Source organism: Neophocaena asiaeorientalis, unplaced genomic scaffold (genome assembly GCF_003031525.2).
Source record: "Neophocaena asiaeorientalis asiaeorientalis breed wild unplaced genomic scaffold, Neophocaena_asiaeorientalis_V1.1 scaffold72, whole genome shotgun sequence".
Taxonomy (NCBI): Eukaryota; Metazoa; Chordata; class Mammalia; order Artiodactyla; family Phocoenidae; genus Neophocaena; species Neophocaena asiaeorientalis.
Window position 1 is genome coordinate 7959911 of NW_020185336.1, and position 22597 is coordinate 7982507.

The following is a 22597-nucleotide window of genomic DNA, read 5'->3' on the forward strand; positions in this document are numbered from 1 at the left end:
ACTCCACTTGATCCCCCTAGACGGGTCTAAACACAAATGCCCCAAATTCATAACTCAGAGTCCTGGCTGAAATTTCCCTGGGAAGTTATGGTTACATTCTTTAGTGGACAAGGTCACATAGACAAGGAAACAGAAGTTACCATGTCACCAGTGAATTTCCTAGTAACTCACTTTAAAACATGTATGTAAACAAACATGCATAGACTCTTACCTTTTTTTTAAAAATAAATTTATTTATTTATTTTTGGCTACGCTGGGTCTTCGTTGCTGCGCACAGGCTTTTCTCCAGCTGCGTTGAGCTGGGGCTACTCTTCGTTGTGGCGCATGGGTTTCTCATTGCAGTGGCCTCTCGTTGCAAAGCACAGGCTCTAGGCACGCAGGCTTCAGTGGTTGTGGCACGTGGGCTCACTAGTTGTGGCTCATGGGCTTCAGAGTGCAGGCTCAGCAGTTGTGGCACATGGGCTCAGCTGCTCCACGGCATGTAGAATCTTCCCGGACCAGGGCTCGAACCCATGTTACCTGCAGGGAAGTCCGACTCTTACCTTTTAAATAGGCCATGCTATAAAATATTATCACATACTCTGCATTTTGTAATTGTTTTAAATCAAGCAAGTAACAATACTAACGTGTATAGAATTTATCCTATGTCAGTCATGTGTAAACTCCTGTAATGCACATAACAGTGGATGAGAGAAGTACTATAGTTATCCTTACTTTTCAGGTGAAGAAACTGAGGCAAAGGCGACACAACTAGTATGACCAACCTCTCTTATCCTTTCCCACCCACCAACCCCCACCCAATTATTTGTTTTAATTCTGACCTTTATTTTATAGCAAATCCTTGTTGTGTAAAAAACATGTTATATAATAATTCATTCTGGATTTTACAAAACTCTTAATTTACTAAATTAGATCTTTCTTTTTATTCCCTATAGATTCTGTTTGCTTCTGTGACCAGTTGTCATTTTTAACTGTGTAGATTTTTATATATTTGCCTACTATTAATATGATAAAGATTTTTGCATTTACTTCTTACATTGGGATAATTAGTATGCATTTCTGCATGGTGTATACTTCCTTAATGTTTGCCAAGTTTTAAGCATATTCTTGGCTTCGGGAAATAAAGCTAAGAAGTTTACCAAACAGAATTTAGAAGCTGATATTTGGTTTCAGTGAAGCCATAGCCCATTTCATTATGTACTTAATTAACCATACCTAAGTTATTTTTTTTAGGTAGGACCAACCTTATGCTGCTTGCTAGCTTCTTTTCTCACATCACTTAGGGGTTAAGTAATGTATCAAATTCAGAGATGTGGTCTATACTGGCAAAATAAAGAATTATTTAGAGCACTGACTCTCAGTTGCAGGAGGCACACCTTTATATAAGTATTTCAGAATCACCTACAGAGATTTTTCGAACTACTATCTCCCGTCCTGTTCTTTCCCTCAAGACTCAAATCTCCCAGGGTTGGGATTCACTGGCAGCAGGAACTATTGGTACCTATGTAAGAATATCATGTCCCTCAGGAGTGTGGGATGGGAAAGGCTACTGTCATTGCTATAAATACTTCAAGTTTAGATGTCTGAACATCTGATTGTTTCAGTAATCAAGGGCAAACTGAGTTTTCAGGATTATTGTGGCAATTTTTAATGTTTATTAGCATATATCTAACTGAAGCACCTGGAGTCACTGTTAATACAGCAAAGCTGATTTAAAGATGGAGTATTTTTGAAATTATATGTAGGGGAAATCATATTTTCTGCTCATAGATTCATTGCTGTATAGGGGTAGAAGTTGTTTTAGGGCTGTCTGGTCTGACTCCATCCTGTATAAAACTTAAAAACATTTAATGACTGGTCCTCAGTCACCAGTTAGCCATGGGCTCAGAACTCTGGGACTGGTACTTGGTCCTGGTTGTTGTATTTACTATTAAGATGTTTGTCCCTTATTTTTCAAAACCATTGGTTATAATTCATTTTATTCACTTTTGTAACAATGACATAAAGCATAGGCTCAGTTTCATAATAAGCATTTACCACCTGTTATCTTTTCAGGTCGAACATGAAAAATATTGTGACCAATATCGCTTTGCTAAGGAGCAGCGAAAGATCCTGATATCAAGTTGGAGTAAGAATAGGAGAGACTTTATACAGAAGGCTGTGCTGACAGTGGCCGAGGCCTGTGCAGCTCATGAAATGGAAAACATGTTGGTTAAGGATAGGAAAAAGCAACAGGAAGTGTGTGCTGATCTGAAAGCCAAGGTGAGACGCTTTGCAGAAGGTGCTTTAGTATTTGCCTGGGTATTCACTTAAGAATTCATTTTTCCCTTTTGTTCAATTCCAACCTAAAGTCCCATTTCTCTAAAAAGCCTATTTTGAATACAATTGTTAGTTCAAACCATATGAAATTGAAATTCTTTTAGATCAAAAATTGTGAACAATCAACAGTTTCATACAGTTCAACCTGAAGTTACTATAACAGGAGGTGAGTATTGAAGTTTTGATTGAGGATGTCCAATACCAACCACAAATGCTGTACATCAGAGTGAGATGCTGGATGAAAATGCAGAATGTAATTATAAAGTAAATGTCTGACACTGCTTCAGACTCATGGACCTCTCATTCACATTAAAGATGTTTTTTAAAAAAAGGGTCAAATTATGAAGAGGAGGGAGGATTTGTGAAGAGAAACATTGAGGAGAGCTTGATGGGCTGTGTGTGAGCACTCAGCAGAGTGAGAGGGGGAGCAGACAGGGTTTTCCTCCTGCTCAGATCCAGCAAGGGGCCTCCAGGATGACTTGGAGAGTTGAGTGTGTAACCCCTGTAGTTGGAGGCTTGAGCACTGGTGTCTGACGCTCGCAGGGAAATATAGAGGAAGTACGTTAGTGGCAGAACTGAAAACAAGAGTGGCTGCTGTGCCTGGTCACGGGTGCATGAGTTCTGGAGGCCCCATGTGAATATGGCCTCTCTAGGAGCATTGGAAGGGCCACCAAACATGAATTGTATCATGCCTTAAACTTATGAGTAAGGAAAATAATGATTTGGGGTGGTGCCAAATCCTTACTGCTAATGTGAGGTGAATTTTTGAGTGGGTAAAAGTTGCCCCTAAGGTGACCTGCTTATTTTGCAGGATGCCTGGGAGTTGTGATTTGGCAATCCCCCTCATACTTAAAGAGTAGAATGGTCTGAACCATACAAACTGGAGAAGCTGAGACAGGACCCGGGAGCTAACTAATTCCCCGAGCAGGGGACTGGTCGGACCTCACAAAATTGCCAACAATATTATTACCCATGAAACTGTTGAACCTGGAGTTGGTGACCTTAGCCAGCTCTCTGAAACTTAGTAGTTCTGTAACTGCAGTATAATGCCAACTGCTTGTTTGTGGTTGAGAAATAAAGATACATGTGGCATACGCACACACACAGTTGTATTGAGTTACAGCATACATACAGTGCCCAAATATTAATTTACTGATAAATGACATGGTAGGATGATGATGGTACAACAAGAAATTATATTCTCTTGATAGAAAAAATAAGCTGGTAGATGTTATATTATAGCAGTTAATAGCATATAGAAACAAATATCTCTATTTTAAAACATTAGAGGAAAAATGTCTGCTCTGCATTTTTTTCTTTTTTTAATATTTATTTATTTGGTTGTGCCAGGTCTTAGTTGCAGCAGGCAGGCTCCTTAGTTGCGGCATGCATGTGGGATCTAGTTCCCTGACCAGGGATTGAATCCGGGCCCCCTGCATTGGGAGCGCAGAGTCTTAACCACTGCACCACCAGGGAACTCCCTGCATTTTTTTAAACAAAAATATATTTCTTTTGACATTGCATAAGCTTAGGACCTAAAAGCAATAGAAGCTGCATCAAGCCCTATCTACCATGGGCTACAGAGCTAATGTGTGTTTCTTCTCCATCTGTGACTGATTAGGAACACTCAGTGACTAAAAAAAAAAGGTGGAGGGTAGTCAGGGGCCACGACAAGTCCTTATATACTCCTAGTCTGTTTATACTCATTTTGCACACATTATCATTAGTCCTTAAACTATGCTGTAGGTGATATTTTCTTTTTATTGTATTACCTTGAAGTAAACATACATGCAGTAGAGCACACAGAACCTAAGTGTGCTATTGAATAAAGTTTTATAAATATGTGCTGCCCATAGAAATTCCATCAGGGTCAAGGTATAGAACCGCTCAGAAGACTCTCTCATGCCTTTTCTCAGTATATACTGGCCCCATTCATGACCACTATTCTGAATTCATCACCATAGGTTAGTTTTGCTTATTGGTGAATTTCATATGAATCGAATCATACAGTATATACTCTTTTATACTTCTTTCACTCATCATATCTGTGAGTTTCGTCCTTGTTGCATGTTGCAATTATTTGTCCTTTTTTATAGCTGGGTAGTACTTCCTACATAATACACATGTACCACAATTTATTTGTATGTTCTCCTATTGATGGGAATTTGAGTTGCTTTCAGGTTTTTGCTGTTATGATAATGGTGCTATGAACATTCTTGAACATGTCTTATGGTGGTCATAGGCCCTCATATCTCTTGGATAAGTACCTAGGAGTGGAATCGCTGCATCATAAGGCTCATGGGTGTTTCACTTTAGTAAAGACTGCCAAATAGTTTTCCAAAGTGGTTGTATAAATTTGCAGCCACTTTCAGTTGCTCCACATCCTCACCAACATTGATGTTGCCAATCTTTCATTTCAGCTAAGCTGATGGATGTGTAGTGGCACCTCATTATGATTTTCATTTGCATTTAGAATAAAGATATTGAGCAGCTTTTCTTATGCATATTGGCCATTTGAATATTCTCTTTTGTGAAATGGCCACTTAGGTCCTTTGCCCATTTTTCTATTCCATCGCCTGCCTTTTTTTCTTACTCATTTGTATGTTCTTTATATATTCTGTATGCAGGTTCTGTTTTTTTCTCCCAATCTGTAACTTGTCTCTTCACACTCTTAACATTGTTTTTTCATAAACAAACCTTCTTAATTTTAACGAAATTCTGTTTTTTTTTTATTTTAAATGTCTTTGAGGTATAAGTTATATACTGTACAAATCACCCTTTTTAGTGTACAGTTCTGAGTTTTGACAAATGCCTGACACGTAACCTCCCCTGCAGTCAGGGTGTAGAACTGTTCCATCACTGTCAGCCATCCTTCATGCCTTTTTGTAGTCAACACCTCACCCACCTTCAGCCTTTGGCAACTACTGATCTCTGTCCCTATAGTTTGCCTATTCTAAAATGTCATATAAATGTAACCATTATAGTATGCGCTTTTTTGAGTCTGGCTTTTTTCGCTTAGCATAATGCCTTTGAAATCCAGCCACGTTATTGTGTATGTCAATAGTTTTGTCGTTTTTATTGCTGTGTAGTATTCCATGATATGGGTTTATCACAGTTTATCCATTCACCAGTTGTCTTCAGTTTTTGGCAATTAGTGGTACTTTGCTTATGGTGGGAGTAGGCTTCAGGCTTTCCCTGTGAACCTGAGCCCAAGAGAGAGACTTGCTCCTCTTGCACCTTCTGCTGCAGTAGGTTCTTACTAGCCCCTTGCTAGCCTGGCTGGGGAAGAGGCATTCTGCTTTCTTGGTTCAGCCTCAGTCTTGGGCAGGACCTATGTCCCTGGGTCTTGGGGCCAGGACCTACTCAGTAGCTGTGCCCTCCTCCCCAGGGCAGATGAACTCCAGACTCGCCTCTGCTTCTTCCCCAGGAGAGGAAGATTTCTTTGTTCCCTTTCCCCAGCTGTAAAGAGTCTATACTTGCGCCCTGGTGGGTTTGCTGCTCTCCATCCCTCCCCACCCACAGCGCCTTTTGTTCAGTAGGGTTTTGTTCCTCTCTCGCTGATTTGCACACCCATAGGGGACTTCCTCTGCTTGTTTACCCTGACCTCCATCTTTCTTAGGAGCATTCTGTGAGGTTTGTAGAGAAAAGCCTGTGAAGGGGTGTAAATGCCCCTTCTGTAGCTTCCATGGGTTTTATACAGAAGCTAATACTCTGCCACAGCAGCAATTGTTAAAGTGTAACTATGGGATCATCGCAGAGTTTTACCTGCAATCTTCTTATCCCTTCTAGGATGGCCTTGTCCTTCCCAGGGGCTCTGCCTCAGGTAAGCCAGTCTGTCTTACCAGAAAGGTAAGACATCTACCTTTCTTTAAATCTCAAGCTAGTTTATTGCCCCATGACCTCTTCTCCGATGGGTTCAAGAAAAGTTTTGATGTTGTAGGCTATTCAGCTTTTTCTTGTGGTTAAAGTTGGAGCAACATTTTCCTGCTTTCTGGAAGGTCCTAATGAAATACTATTTATCATCTTTTATGTGCTCTATTTAAGAAATCATTGGCTAGTGGCATGGGGTCATTTTCAAAGGTCTGAGATTTTTCTGCCCAGCAAAGCTCTTGCCAGAGGTTTGGGCTCCACCCAAAACAGTGAGGTGGAACAGCAATAAATGGTAACCTGAAGGTGGAAGAGAATTAGTTAAAGGAAAATGTGTATGGGGAATTTTCCAGAACAGTCCAGAGAAGAAAACTGATAGAAGGGCAAGAGTCAGCATTAAGCACCTGCCGGGTTTACTGGGGACAGCGTCAGTCACCAGTCCAATGAGAACTCTGCTTCTCCCCTTTACCTCTCCTCCCCTTTTCCCTCCCACTCCTGGACTCTGATGGCCTAAGCATGTAGGGAATGAAAGGAAATGTTATCTTCTGAATAAAGAGGGAAGAGTTGCTTAATCTCTTAGAACTAGACAATTTAATTTTGAATCAAGAATGTATTTTGTGACTTAAAGTGACTGTGGGACCCTCTGTAACCCAAGAGTGAGCCATGGGTTCTGCTTAGTTTTCATCTAGTGACAGGAGAAACATCTGAATGGGGGACAAAAATAAGGCAGTGTTTTGATTATTTCCCATACATCATGCTGCCCAATGTATCAGGCGTATTCTGTGGAGAGCCCCCAACATCTCAGGCATTCGAATAGATGCTTTATAGGCATTTTCTGATATTACCCTCAATGACAAATCCAAGTTAAAATGTGCAAGGGGTGCTGTAGAGCACTCACCCATGAAATCAGGAGCTGGGGTCAGTGGAGACAACATAATATGGAGTCTCCACAGAGACACATGGTTACAATAGGGTGAACAACTATCTCTGAACTTTTGGAGTTGCAGCCTCCAAAGAGTAAATGTGGGCAGAGAGTGGAGAAATTGGAACATAAAGTAAATTGTGGTAAAATGGATTCTATTTTCCATAGAGACAGTGTTATCCTTGGAGTTTGTGTTCCTGATCAAGGACTGAGACTCAGTAAATTATAGCTCGGACCAAAAATATATCATAAAAGAAAAGGGGTAACTCTATCGATTCGGTAGTAATTAAAAATATTAAATTATGCTCATTTTTTTTTAACCTGTAAAGAAACTTGGAGATTTATCCCTAGTCTTCATTTTACAAGTCTGAAGGGTGAAGTCCTGAAAGATAAAGTGACCCGCCTTAAGGTTCACGCCAGCTCAGTTGATTTGAAATTCCGTATTATTACTGCCCTACACAGCTTTGCATACAAGAATCTTACAAAATAATAGAAGACATTTATTATACTGTGGGCCCCAGTGTGCTATAAAATAGACTCACAGAATGTGAAAAATATTACTTCATTGTATCATAAATTTGACCTTTCTAAAACCAACATGCTAGCTATAATAAACATTAGTTAAACATTTAACCATAATTTTGTTCTTAGTCTTGGAATTTAAAGGGGCTTGTGGGGGATGATTTAGACGATTTGTGTCTTTAAGAAAAGAGTTAAAGGAATTTTGAAATAATGAGTTCTCTGTCTCTGTTTTATTTTGGTTTTCCATCAGTAACTGCTGCTGTGCAAGTAGAGGCTTTTAGGCCTCTCACAAGAGGGCTGAGATGAAAGTGGGAAAGTAGAGCTCTTATTCTCCTGCTCCCACCAAACCTGCTCTTTGTTGCCCTAAATTTTCCTAGACTACCAGCCCCAGACCATCCTGGCACTAGCCTAGACCACTCTGTTAGCTGTGCACTTGATTCCTTAACATCCTCGTCTGTCTACAGAATGGCTGGGGAGCCTCATTCCCAGATCTGTCTCACAGTTGACTTTCTCTGTGTCCATACTGGGTGGCCAAGTACTACTAAGGAAAAGTCATCTTATCCGGACTCTCAATGAAATGTCAGCATGGGAATCCTTAGTCTTGTCCTTTGTTCACCAGTTCTTCCTATTCCCCTTATCACTGTTTCAAAGGATCACCTGTCCTTACAAGACTCTTACCTAACACCATACACCCTCCCCACCAGACTCCCAGGAGACAACCCACTTGCTACTTTATCAATAAAATGAAGTCATGGAGGTATGAAATCGACCCTTAATTCCTGCCTTGCCCACCCTGTGTCTGTCTCCTGCTAGTCCCCTGCTTCCCTCCCGATGGAGGATGTGATGTCTTCTACACAATGACATCCAGTCCTTCCCTCTGATGTTTGGGACTCTGACCCATCTAACCACTTTAGAAATTGGGTTCTACTGATTATCCCCTTTCCTTATTTTTTCTTTATTTTTACTCTGTGGGGTATTTCTCTCAGTCATCCTCTAGGACCTGGGCAGTCCCTATTCTCTACCCTTTCATTTGAAATCAACCTTTTGAAAGAATAATCTAGATTATATTTTTCTCCAGGACTTGTGACCTCTCTACTCCACCAAAATCCTCTCCGCTCTCCAAAGTGACCAGTGACCTCCATATTACCTAATCCAGTCAACACTTTTCCTTCCTGATCCTAGTGGACCTCTCACACTGAAAAATCTATGTCCCCTATACAACTGCAAGCAGGAACCCCATCTTATTCATCCTGGTATAACATACACCCCCTCCAACTCCTCTACCCCTCCAACACCTCCCCCGCATCAGATTTTTCAGTGATTGGAACACATTTGGTGCTGAGTAACTTTTGTTGAAGTATGTAATAAGGCTTAGGCATTTTTTTCTCTTCTTCTTAATAACCTCTTGAGATAGTACTATTTTCACTACCTTCTTTCTACCTTATTTATGAGGGAATCTTGCTGTAGAAACAAGTATGTGGATGTGCAAAGTCATTAAGAAATGAAGTACAAGTCTTAATTGTCAACACTGAATACGCTTCAGAGTCACATGTGACTTTAAAAAGAAAACCTGGTAATCTATAAAACTGACGTATATTTTGGGCATGAATCATGTTACCAGGTACTTAGTTTTCTTCTCGACTTCATCTTGTTTTTGTGCCCTTTTCCCCCATCTCTAGCTAATGAACATCCTAACCAAGAAGCCATAGTAGTTAGGGAAGTCAGATAATGATGGGGTAGAAGACACCTTTTTGAATAAATAGCATTTGAACACCCTTTCCACACTTTGATCATTTCTCATGGCATCAACTCCTCCCATAATCTCCCTTCTCCACAGATTTCAGCCTCCTTTGCTTCTGGAGAATAGACTTAGACTTAGGTTTTACAAATCGGATGGTGTATGGTACTTCAATTTAAAATGTAGTTTTTGAGTTCCAATTCCAGTGATAATGAATAACCGATACCACCATAAACAACTATAAAACATGAACAAAATATTATTTTAAAAAATGTTTGCAGGCATTGGACAGCCAGTGCCTGGATAAGATCCTTGAAATAAAACTTTGAAGGTGAGCCCTGTATTTGCTCAGAATTTCTTCCTGACATCCTGTGTTTTTTCTTTTTTCTTTTTTTTCCCCCATGCTACACGGCTTTCAGGATCTTAGTTCCCCAATCAGGGATTGAACCTGGGCCCTCGGCAGTGAAAGCGTGGAGTCCTAGCCACTGGACTGCCAGGAAATTCCCCTGACATCATCTTTTAATATAAGGTGGAGAGAGAAATAACCCAAGCAGAAAATTATAATCTTGATAGGTGAAGGAAGCAGATATTGGAATTTGGCCTACAAAGGCACCTGAGATTTGGAGGATAGGGTACCAGAGATGAAGGTACAGCAGATAAAGAGCCTCCAAAATGCCTACAAAAATATCTCATGGGTCCTTTGCCAAATTATAAGCTCTGAATGCAGAGAATGAGATGCCAAAAGGCCAAGAGAGAAAAACTACTGGAAGGCTGATAACTGAATAGAAATTTCAGAGGTCACACAGTTTTGGGGAGGTGTAGATATTTGAGTCCTAGCCCAGCTTATGTGGAGAAATCCTGGTGGACATTCTAGATGTTCAGCTGAAACTCCAGGAAGGTCATGCCTTAAGGGTATGGGCTGCACTCCAGGATTATGGACAAAACTGAAACAGACCTACCATAAAAAAAGTAAAAATAAATCATCAACACAATCCAGGAGATTTTGTGGCAATTTAACTACCTTCCAGACTAAAGACTCAACACTGTTTAGAGAAAAATAATATAACTTAGAGCCTCTAGGATATATCCTTCACAATGTTCAGCCCCAGATAAAAATTACCAAACATTCAAAGAAACAGGAAAAAGTGACTGATTATAAAGGAATAAAACAGTCTCAGAAATGAACTAGATATTGCAGTTAAAAGGTAAGAACTACAAAATAATTATGACAAATGTGTTAAAGAAAATGGAAGAAAAGATGAAAAAATGGATGAAAATATGGAGTATTTCAGTAGAGAATTAGAATATATAAAAATGAATCAAATGGACATTCTAGAAATGTAAAATATAATACCTGAATTTAAGAACTCATTGGATGAGCCTTAAGAGCAGACTAGACATTATGAGAAGGCAGAATTAATGAACTTGTAGATCAATAGAAGATCTTCGAAATGAAGTACATAAAGAGAAAAATAATAAAATGAAAGCCGAATAGAGAACATAAGAGAGATATGGAACATAGTAAAAAGGTTTAATATACAGGTAATTGAAATCCCAGAAAGAGGAGAGAGAGAATGAGATAGAGACAGTATTGAAGAAATAACATACAAGAGCTTACCAAATTTGATGAATGACATTAATCTATATTTTCAAGAAACTCAGCAAACTCCTAAGATGGATAAATACAAAGAAAAGTATTCCGAGGCACATATAATGAAACTACTGAAATGAAAGGTAAAGAGAAACACAGTTATATGAAGAGACAGATATGGCATGGAGAGCCATCTTGCTGGTGTGATCCCAAGCAAATACAGCATGTTCTGGGGTCAGTGATGATGGCAGCAACTTCCTGATTGTGCCAGAGCCAGTATGACCTTTGCCAGACCAGCTCTGTGATGTGTGGTTCTAGATGTTATTCCTGGAAACTTAGTCTAGAGCTTGCTTCTCAGACCCTTCCAAAGACTGTGAACTTTCTAAAGCCCTTTAATTCTTTCCTTCTTTAACTAGGGTGGATTCTCTTTTGCACAACTAATAAATTGACACAGATGATGTCTGGGTCTTGCTGTGGTATTCTAACTTGCCTGTGTGCTGACTGCAGGTTAAGGTGAGCAGGAGTTGGAACCAATAATGGCCCATCACTTACCTGGTCAAGCTGGAACTGATGCTCTAGGCACACGGGACCCTATATAGGATCACCTCAAAGGGAGAGGTAACCACAAAAAACTTACCCATCAGTCACATGGCCTGAAGGACTAGATGCAGGGGAAAGGTTGCTTTTACCACACGATAACAATCTTTCAATGTCCACAGTGTTATTTACTTCTATTTATATTTCTGGCATCATCTCAGGGGTGTTTTCTTTGGTTATGAGAGATAATGCAAGTTTCTTCTTGGGAATTAATGATCCTCACATTATATGTTTCCTGGATCAAAAAAGAAAAAAAATGCAGTTAGAAAAACTTGGATATTTAGTTTACCACAGGAACTGGCAAGGATTCAGTGGTTTCTGCCAATTTAGAGCATTTGTTCATGAATATCTCGGTGTGGTTAACTGTGCCATGCACCATCCACACAATCAGTGTTATTGATGAATCTCGTACAGTGCTGGATGGACCCAGGGGACCTATAGTCTCTGCAGTTGGAGACATTCACAGAGAAGTTCTCTGTGGTTAACCTTAGATTAGTATCAGCGGAATCAAGAGAGCTTTGAGGAATCATAGGCATTGATACTAGAGTGATTTTTGCTCACAGAGGCAGATGGCATTTTCTCTATACAGCTATATTATGCTATCTGTGGCTCTTGGCAGGTAGCTAATTGAAATTGCACAGGGCTTAGGGACTTGATGAATCTATGTATTTGTTCCAAATAATATATTCAAAGTAGCCCTACTCTTAAAATGTCTTTGTTTTAAAAAACATATTTGTCAGCATTGGGGTCTATTTATAAAGTCTAAAAGAGACTACTTTTTAATGTTCTTTGCAACAAGAGCCTTATGTTTCAATGGCAAGTCATAACAATTCACAAGATGTCTTGCAAATGAGGATACTTCATGTGACATACATTGTATGGGATATTTGTATTTTACAGTAACTTTGTTCAGTATAACTTCAGGAAATCATAATTTCAAGGACTGGGTAATTTAAGAGAGGAAGCCAAAACTTGGAGTCGGAAAGCCAGTATTTTTTAAAATTTTTATTAAAAGTGAATACATATCTACTAAAAAAAAGTGTGCCTCAATTAACAGAATAGGGAATCCAGAAATAGGCCCACACATCCATGGTCAATTGATTTTAAACAAAGATACAAAGTCAATTTTGTGGAGAAAGGGTAGTTTTATGTACAAATGGTGTGGGAACCATTAAATATTCGGATGCAAAAATAAATGAATCTTGATACATACCTTGTGACCTATACAAAAATTAACTCAAAATGGATCACTGACCTAAGTGTAAAACTGAAAACTACAAAACACAGGGAAAGACAACGTAGGAGAAAATCTTTACGAACTTGAGTTGGACAAAGATTTCTTAAACACGACACCAAAAGCACTACCCCTAAAAGAAAAAAAAAAATGACCATTTGGACTGCTCATAGAAAGATACTGTGAAGACAATAAAAAGGCAGGCCTTCCAGTAGGAGAAGATATTTGCAAATCACATATCTGATGAAGGACTTGTATTTGAATTTATAAAGAATTATCAGGATTTACAAAGTGTTTTGTTTACTTAATGATAAGCAAACAAACAACTCAATTAAAAAGTAAAATATTAGAAAAATCACAAAACAAGTTATATGGCAAATAAGACATGAAAATATGCTCAATATTATTAGTCATTAGAGAAAAGAAAGTTAAAACCATCATGGGATATAAGTATATACCTATTAGTCTAAAATAAAAAATCTGACCATACCAAATATTGCCAAAAATGTGGAACAACTTGAATTCTCATACATTCCTGGTGGGACTGCAAACTGATAGTCACTTTGCAAAACATTATTGCAATTTTTTGTTTTTGGAAGTGCATCATATGAGTTTATTGACACTTCTAAGAAGCCCAAGAAGACCTATTTTGAATAGGTTTCTAAATACAGAATTTTTTATAAGTATTTATGCAGACCTTTCACGATATATATTACAGAGAGGCAAGATTTCCTACTCTTTTTTTTTCTGTTCTTTTTTTTTTTAATTCAAACAAAAAGTCACAAAAATTTTAATCATCCTCATCACTTCACTCAGTGCCATGTAATTAATTTTTTTTATCTTGATCTTTTGTTAGTGCTTTTATGAATTCATCAGTTTTCCATTAGAGTTCTGAAAATGCTTAGTCATTCAGTTCAGCAGTATAGTCAGTTACCAGAACGTGTACTTGTCAGAGTCTTTTCCATGATTCCTTGAAGATGAAACTCTTTTATAGGAACATTTTTGCAAAATCATCAGAGTACACCCAGAACTGTCTGTAAATGACAAAAGACTTAAAATGACCATGGTTAAAGATTTGATGAAAGTTCATAATAATGCAATTGACAAAGAAATTTAGTTATTCCTGAGATACACATTTTAAAGTAATAACTAGAATTATGACTTATAACATTATACCAGAACATACAAGATTTTTAGAAATTTCATGCAATGTCTGAAACATTTATATTAACATATTTCCATACAAATAACCCAAAGAAAGTTTAGTATTAGTTGTTTTTAGTTTGTTTGTTTGTTTGTTTATACTGCAGGTTCATATTAGTCATCAATTTTATACATATCAGTGTATACATGTCAATCCCAATCGCCACAGTTTTCTCCCCTTGGTGTCCATACGTTTGTTCTGTACATTTGTGTCTCAACCTCTGCCCTGCAAACCGGTTCATCTGTACCATTTTTCTACATTCCACATACATGCGTTAATATACGATATTTGTTTTTCTCTTTCTGACTTACTTCACTCTGTATGACAGTCTCTAGATCCATCCACATCTCAACAAATGACTCAATTTAGTTCCTTTTTATGGGTGAGTAAACCCTGTTTATTTTTGTTTTTATTTCCATTACTCTAGGAGGTGGATCAAAAAAGATCTTGTTGTGATTTAAGTCAAATAGTTTTCTTCCTATGTTTTCCTCTAAGAGTTTTATAGCGTCCGGTCTTAACATTTAGGTCTCGAATCCATTTTGAGTTTATTTTTGTGTATGGTGTTAGGGAGTGTTCTAATTTCATTCATTTACATGTAGCTGTCCAGTTTTCCCAGCACCACTTATTGAGGTCACTGTTTTTTCTCCATTGTATATCTTTGCCTCCTTTGTTATAGATTACTTGACAATTCATCAGTGATATTGCTCTGTAGTTTTCTTTTTTTGTAGTATCTTTGTCTGGTTTTGGAATGAGGGTGATGGTGGCCTCCTAGAATAAGTTTGGGGGTGTTCCTTCCTCTGCAATTTTTTGGAAGAGTTTGAGAAGGATAAGTATTAGCTCTTCTCTAAATGTTTGATAGAATTCACCTGTGAACCTATCTGGTCCTGGACTTTTGTTTGTTGGAAGATTTTTCATCACAGTTTCAATTTCATTACTTGTGATTGGTCTGTTCATATTTTCTATTTCTTCCTGGTTCAGTCTTGGAAGCTTACACCTTTCTAAGAATTTGTCCATTTCTTCCAGGTTGTCCATTATATTGGCGTAGCGTTGCTTGTAGTAGTCTTTTAGGATGCTTTGTATTTCTGCGGTGTCTGTTGTAGCTTCTCCTTTTTCATTTCTAATTTTATTGATTTGAGTCCTCTCCCTATTTTTCTTGATGAGTCTGGTTAATGGTTTATCAATTTTGTTTATCTTCTCAAAGAACCAGCTTTTAGTTTTATTGATCTTTGCTATTGTTTTCCTTGTTTCTATTTCATTTATTTCTGCTCTGATCTTTATGATATTTTTCCTTCTGCTAACTTTGGGTTTTGTTTGCTCTTCATCTCTAGTTCCTTTAGGTGTAGGGTTAGATTGTTTACTTGAGATTTTTCTTGTGTCTTGAGGTAGGCTTGTATAGCTATAAACTTCCCTCCTAGAACTGCTTTTGCTGCATCCCATAGGTTTTGGATCGTCGTGTTTTCATTGTCATTTGTCTGTAGGTATTTTTTGATATCCTCTTTTATTTCTTCAGTGATCTCTTGGTTATTTAGTAACGTATTGTTTAGTCTCTATGTGTTTGTGTTTTTTACGGTTTTTTCCGTGTATTTCACTTCTAATCTCATAGTGTTGTAGTCAGGAAAGATGCTTGATATGATTTCAGTTTTCTTAAATTTACTCAGGCTTGATTTGTGACCCAAGATGTGATCTGTCCTGGAGAATGTTCCATGCACACTTAAGAAGACAGTGTAATCTGCTGTTTTGGGATGGAATGTCCTATAAATATCAATTAAATCTATCTGGTCTATTGTGTCATTTAAAGCTTCTGTTTCCTTATTTATTTTCATTTTGGATGATCTGTCCATTGGTGTAAGTGAGGTGTTAAAGTCCCCCACTATTATTGTGTTACTGTCGATTTCCTCTTTTAGAGCTGTTAGCAGTTGCCTTATGTATTGAGGTGCTCCTATGTTGGGTGCATATATATTTATAATTGTTATATCTTCTTCTTGGATTGATCCCTTGATCATTATGTAGTGTCCTTCCTTGTCTCTTGTAACATTCTTTATTTTAAAGTCTATTTTATCTGATATGAGTATTGCTACTCCAGCTTTCTTTTGATTTCCATTTGCATGGAATATCTTTTTCCATCCCCTCACTTTCAGTCTGTATGTGTCCCTAGGTCTGAAGTGGGTTTCTTGTAGACAGCATATATATGGGTCTTGTTTTTGTATCCATTCAGCAAGCCTGTGTCTTTTGGTTGGAGCATTTAATCCATTCACGTTTAAGATAATTATTGATATGTATGTTCCTATGACCATTTTCTTAATTGTTTTCAGTTTGTTTTTGTATGTCCTTTCCTTCTCTTGTGTTTCCCACTTAGGGAAGTTCCTTTAGCATTTGTTGTAGAGCTGGTTTGGTGGTGCTAAATTCTCTTAGCTTTTGCTTGTCTGTAAAGCTTTTGATTTCTCCATCGAATCTGAATGAGATCCTTGCTGGGTAGAGTAATCTTGGTTGTAGGTTCTTCCCTTTCATCACTTTAAATATATCATGCCACTCCCTTCTGGCTTGTAGAGTTTCTGCTGAGAAATCAGCTGTTAACCTTATGGGAGTTCCCTTGTATGTTATTTGTCATTTTTCCCTTGCTGCTTTCAATAATTTTTCTTTGTCTTTAATTTTTGCCAATTTGATTACTATGTGTTTTGGCGTGTTTCTCTTTGGGTGTATCCTGTATGGGACTTGCTCTGCTTCCTGGACTTGGGTGGCTATTTCGTTTCCCATATTAGGGAAGTTTTTGACTATAATCTCTTCAAATATTTTCTCAGGTCCTTTCTCTGTCTCTTCTCCTTCTGGGACCCCTATAATGCAAATGTTTTTGCGTTTAATGTTGTCCCAGAGGTCTCTTAGGCTGTTTTCATTTCTTTTCATTACCCTCCATTATTCTGCTATTGATTCCTTCTAGTGTAGTTTTCATTTCAGTTATTGTATTGTTCATCTCTGTTTGTTTGTTCTTTAATTCTTCTAGGTCTTTGTTAAACATTTCTTGCATCTTCTTGATCTTTGCCTTCATTCTTTTTCCAAGGTCCTGGATCATCTTCACTATCATTATTCTGAATTCTTTTTCTGGAAGGTTGCCTATCTCCACTTCATTTAGTTGTTTTTCTGGGGTTTTATCTTTTTCCTTCTTCTGATACATAGCCCTCTGCCTTTTCATCTTGTCTGTCTTTCTGTGAATGTGGTTTTTGTTCCACAGGCTGCAGGACTGTATTTCTTCTTGCTTCTGCTGTCTGCCCTCTAGTGGATGAATCTATCTAAGAGGCTTGATGGGAGGGACTGGTGTTGGGTAAAGCTGACTTGCTCTGGTGGGCAGAGCTCAGTAAAATTGTAATCCACTTGACTGTGGATCAGTGGGGCTGGGTTCCCTTCCTATTGGTTGTTTGGCCTGAGGCAGCTCAACACTGGAGCCTACCTGGGCTCTTTGTTGGGGCTAATGACAGACTCTGGGAGTGCTCATGCCAAGGAATACTTCCCAGAACTTCTGCTGCCAGTGTCCTTGTCCCCACGATGAGCCACAGCCCCCACCCCCCGCCTCTGCAGGAGACCCTCCAACACCAGCAGGTAGGTCTGGTTCAGTGTCCCCTGGGGTCACTGCTCCTTCCCCTGGGTCCTGATGCGCACACTACTTTGTGTGCCCTCCACGAGTGGAGTCTCTGTTTCCCCCAGTCTTGTCGAAGTCCTGCAGTCAAATCCCGCTAGCCTTCAAAGTCTCATTCTCTAGGAATTCCTCCTCCCTAGAAGACCCCCTCCTGTTGCCGGACCCCCAGGTTGGGAAGCCTGACGTGGGGCTCAGCACCTTCACTCCAGTGGTGGACTTCTGTGGTATAAGTGTTCTCCAGTCTGTGTGTCACCCACCCAGCAGTCATGGGATTTGATTTTACTGTGATGGTGCCCCTCCTACCGTCTCATTGTGGTTTCTCCTTTGTCTTTGGATGTGGGGTATCTTTTTTGGTGAGTTCCAGTGTCTTCCTGTCGATGATTGTCCAGCAGCTAGTTGTTATTCTGGTGTTCTCGCAAGAGGGAGTAAGAGCACGTCCTTCTATTCCGCCATCTTGGTTCCTCCCATCAAGAACTGCAATTTCTTATATTAATAAGCATACACATACCACATGAAGCAACAATCCAATTCTAGATGTTTACTCATTAAAATGAAAACTTATGCTCACACAAAAACCTGTACGTGAACATGTATAGCAACTTTATTTGTAATTGCTAAAACTGGAAGAAACCCAAATGCCCTCAACTGGGGGATGAATGAGCAAACTATGATACTTCCATACAATGGATTATTACTTAGCAAAAAAAGTAACAAACTACTGACGCGTACAACAACACGGACAAATCTCAAAGGTATTATCCTAAGTGAAAAATGCCAGACACAAAAGGCTACATACTATATGATTTCATTCATAGGGTCTTCTTGCAAAGACAAAACTATAGGAGCTGGGGAAGGAGGGACTTCCCCAGTTAGCCGGAGGAAGGGAATGAGAATGCTTCATGACTGCCCTTCAAGTTTATTTTCCAGAAATTGCACAGTCTGGTCCACTTAGCCTCCCATGAACTAGCACTTTCTCATACCTGCCATACCTGGCAACATGCTGAACAGTGTAGTCTATTTTAGGTGGTTGATATCCAGACAAAATTAAGAGGTCATTACTGTGGAAGAAGAGGAGAATAAATAAGAGGGACAATTAGCAGAGTATGGCTGTGAGTTACCAGCATGGGATTTGGGGGTCCCTGCCTCCCTAACACTCTACCTCTGCTTTAGGCATTCTCACAGAGGGTCTCTATGGCCTGTTTTCTGTAAGAACAAACAAGGACCTTTGAGCTGCACAGCTCTCTTGGAGGGTTGAGTCTATGGCACTCTTTAGGGGAAATTTCAGGGCCAAAACGATTTGTTTAAATGGTAGCCATAGTCCTTAGTCCCGTTGGTGTGGCTACTCTTTCTCCTCTCTGTTCCTCTTCTACCTGCACTTGCTACATGATGACCAAATATATGTGGAATAAATAAGTGAAACTTTTCTTTGAAACTCATAGGTTAAAACATGTCAAATTACTGTTTCTGTGTGTGAGAAATGGCTAAATATCAGTACTTTCATACGGCATAACCTAGTCTGTAGAGAGATAGAAGGTGTATTGGCTCCTTTTACATTATATATAAGATATTAACAGTGTGACTTTCTCTAGAGATCTGATTTTTACATATAATGCAATAGATAAATGTGCTCTTTTGCCCCTCCCCACATTGTTCTCGCTGTGCTTACCTCCCGTATTACATTTATTACATCTGAGGTAAGTGTTTGTTTATATGTCTATTGCCAGACTCTAAACATATGAAGAGAAGGGTCTGTTTTTATTCATCTTTGTATCATAATGCCTAACACCAGCTATAATCCATAATAGATACTCAATAAACACCAGTATTGTCTTCATATACCATTGAATAAGTTGTATTTGTATGAAATTTATTTCATTTTTTAAAAAGTACTATAGGAAGAATCTTGTGTACTCATTTATGTTCTCTGATAATCTACTTGTATTTCAAATTGTTCACATATGGCTTTGATGTTCCTCATGGTTTAAGAAAGTTTGAATTTTAAAATAAATTCATGGTGTTAACTCATCTAAGTCTGTTTGAGGCCATCCCCATAGTTTTCATCACACCAGAGCTCATTCTGGTTTCTATATATACTTTTCTCCAACTAGAAGCTCAGAGGGCAGATTTGCTTTTTGTAGTTTGCCCTTTCACCTTGGTTTTGTTTGACTGGGGAAACCTTAAGCAGTGAGTGAGAGGATAATTGGGTAGAAAAACTCTAGTCCTGATTCCTTGCTCTTAGCTCCAGATAACCCAGGAAATCTTTTATCAAAGAATTTCAAGTTTAGGATTGACAGGTTAGAAATGGACAGATGAGGTCATCTTTTTGATGAGCCGTGTATTTTCACAGAACTCTCTGGGTGATAATAGAGAAATTAAATATATTAATTATTGATATATGTGGTATTTATGTACATTTCTACCTAGTGAAGCATTAGTGCTCTGAATACAGTGACCGCTTAACACTTGTTACCAGGCCGATTTTAACCCAGTGAATTCCCATTAGAGTATTTTCACTGTAGACTACCTGAGAAAATCCCCATTTTATAAATGTCTAAAATAAGGTGTATTGAATTTCTCCTATATTGTCTCATTATAATGAATATTACATTTGGTTATGGTGGCTTGCTGGAAGTTCTTTATTGTGGGTGAGAGAGGCAGACTAGTGAAGGGATAAAGTTGAACAAAAAATGAGAAAAATGATCTGTTGGTGCCTGAGGCATTTATAATAAAGAGAGTCAAATTTCGGGGCATGAAAGAACCGTAAGAGACATGTTAAATGTGATTCTTCTGGGCTCTGTGCCTATTTTTTTTGCTGTCACAAAAGATGGAATTTGTAAAAGACATATGTTGAGTGCCTGAGTATTTGAAAGTGACACAAGTTGCATGTTTCTAATTTATTTAGTGATTATTATAAAAATTATTTTTCTTTATATATAGCATAACTCATTCTTTTACTCAATCACCAAAGATTTTTTGAGCACCTGTCTCATGCCAGGCACTGAGATAGGCACTAGGCATACAGAGATGAATAAGATGCCCTCAAGGATCTCAGATTCCAGTAGAAGAGATATATAGTTATTATGGAGTATGGTAAGTGCCACAGGAGAGATGTGTGTGAAAATTATGGGAGCAGAGAGGAGGGTACATAGAAGCAGCAGTAGTGAGCACTGGGAGAGGCAATGATTTGAATTAAATCCTAAAGGATGGTATTTGTCAGTTTGGTCAAATGAGAAGCGGGAATACATTCCAGACATGGGATGTATGAGCCAGTCTCCCACAGATCAGAAACAACGTGTCAGGGCACAAAAGCAGTTTGATGTTTCCTCTTCATACATTGTGGGTCAGGGAGTAATGAGAGGAGGCGAGAGGGGAAGGTGTGAGCTAGACTTTGCAGGACCTTGCATGCCATGTCAGGGAGCTGGAGTTTTAATCAATGTGTGTGATGAAGAGCCATCGAAGGGTTTCAGTAGTAAACGGACATATTTTAAGAAGATCAGTATGATCGCAGGGGAAGATGGATTTTATGGGGACAGGGCTAGAGGAAGGGAGAGAAGTTAGACATCTATTGCCATAGTCTGGGTGAAAGATAATAGTGATCTGAACTGGATAGTAATAGAGATGGAGAGGAAGGGGTAGAGGGATATTTAGAAAGTTAGAGAGACAGAACTGGGTGAGGGAGAAGAAAGAGCCAAAGGTACCCAGGTTTCTAGCTTTCATTATTGGATGGATGGGTTCATTCATTCATTCTTATGTTCATTCATTCATTCATTCAATAAATGTTTAGTGAGTGCTGAGTATATACTGACATTTTTCTAAGTACTTGGGAGTCAAACATGAAAAAGACCCCTAAATCCCACCCCTTATGGTGCTTTTATTCTAATGGAAGTTAGGATGGCTAACAAGATAAATAAGTGAAATATATAGTGCAAGAGAGTGATAGGTACTAGTGAGAAAAATATTAAGGAAAGAAAAGAATAAAAAGGCAGGTGAGAAGTAGTTAAAAATTTAGATAGACTGTCTCTGGAAGCCTTAAGGAGAAGGTGACAATTGAGTAAAAACTTGAAAGAGATTTTTACCGAGTCCAAGAGGTTTTTACCAATCCGCACGATGGACTAATAAATTGAGAGACGATTTGTTGGGGCAAGGAATAGTGACTTTATTCAGAAAGCCAGCAGACCAAGGAGATGGTGCACTAGTGTTCCAAAGAACCATCTTGCCTGAGTTAGAATTCAGGCTCCTTTTATACTAAAAGGGGAGGGAGTAAAGTCAAACACTTGGCCTTTCCTATCAGCCTCCGGAGGGGATGTGTTAATTTCTTCCTCCCTGCAGTCGTTCACCGGTGGGTCTGGTCAGGATGTTTTGTGTGAGCTAAGCAAAGGTATTTTAGCTTAATGCTTGTGAGCTGGGAGGCAGGGTTCCCAGAGATGGGCCATTATGTACAACTTAAGCTAATAGGCAACATCCCTTTAGTGATTAACTTGTAATAGAATACAAAGGTTCTTCCCTATTTCAAGATGAGAGAGCAAGCTATGTATCTAGAGGAAAGGTAACAGGTAAATTTAGGCAAAGGAACAGCAAGTGCAAAGGTCCTGCCTATTGCATTTGAGAACAGAAATTAGAATAGTGTGGTTGGAGTGAGCAAGGAATGACATGATCTGACTTAAACAGTTGAACAGAATCCCTCTGACTATTGGTTTGAGAATAGATTAAAGGGGCAAGGGAAGAAGCTGGCAGACCCATTTGGAGGCTTTTGCTGTTGGCCAGGCTAGAGATAATGTACTGAATGCTAATATATAATGACAGCCTGTACTGCCTGGCAGAGCATGCTCTGTGCCCAGTTCTTCCCAGCTGCCAGCCTCCTTTCTTCCCCAGCTTGTTTAGGTGCCACCAGCTCATCCCCTCCTCAGCTGCTGCCAGACCTCAGCTCCCTTTCTCCAGTGACTCACCTCAACCTCCATACCTGCATCTCACACAT

The 22597-nt window shown here is 38.9% G+C and overlaps 1 protein-coding gene and 1 non-coding gene across 2 annotated transcripts in view; both read left to right on the top strand.

The window, feature by feature from the left end:
- The window catches only part of CCDC148 (coiled-coil domain containing 148), a 253020-nt gene that overhangs the window by 123145 nt on the left and 107278 nt on the right, over positions 1–22597 (top strand). The window contains exon 10 of the mRNA XM_024735924.1: positions 2056–2262. Coding sequence (XP_024591692.1) covers positions 2056–2262 — 207 coding nt within the window. The remainder of the gene's footprint in view (positions 1–2055; positions 2263–22597) is intronic.
- On the top strand, positions 3008–3156 carry LOC112393648 (U12 minor spliceosomal RNA). The gene has a single exon (XR_003001963.1). It is a non-coding gene; the product is annotated as a U12 minor spliceosomal RNA (small nuclear RNA).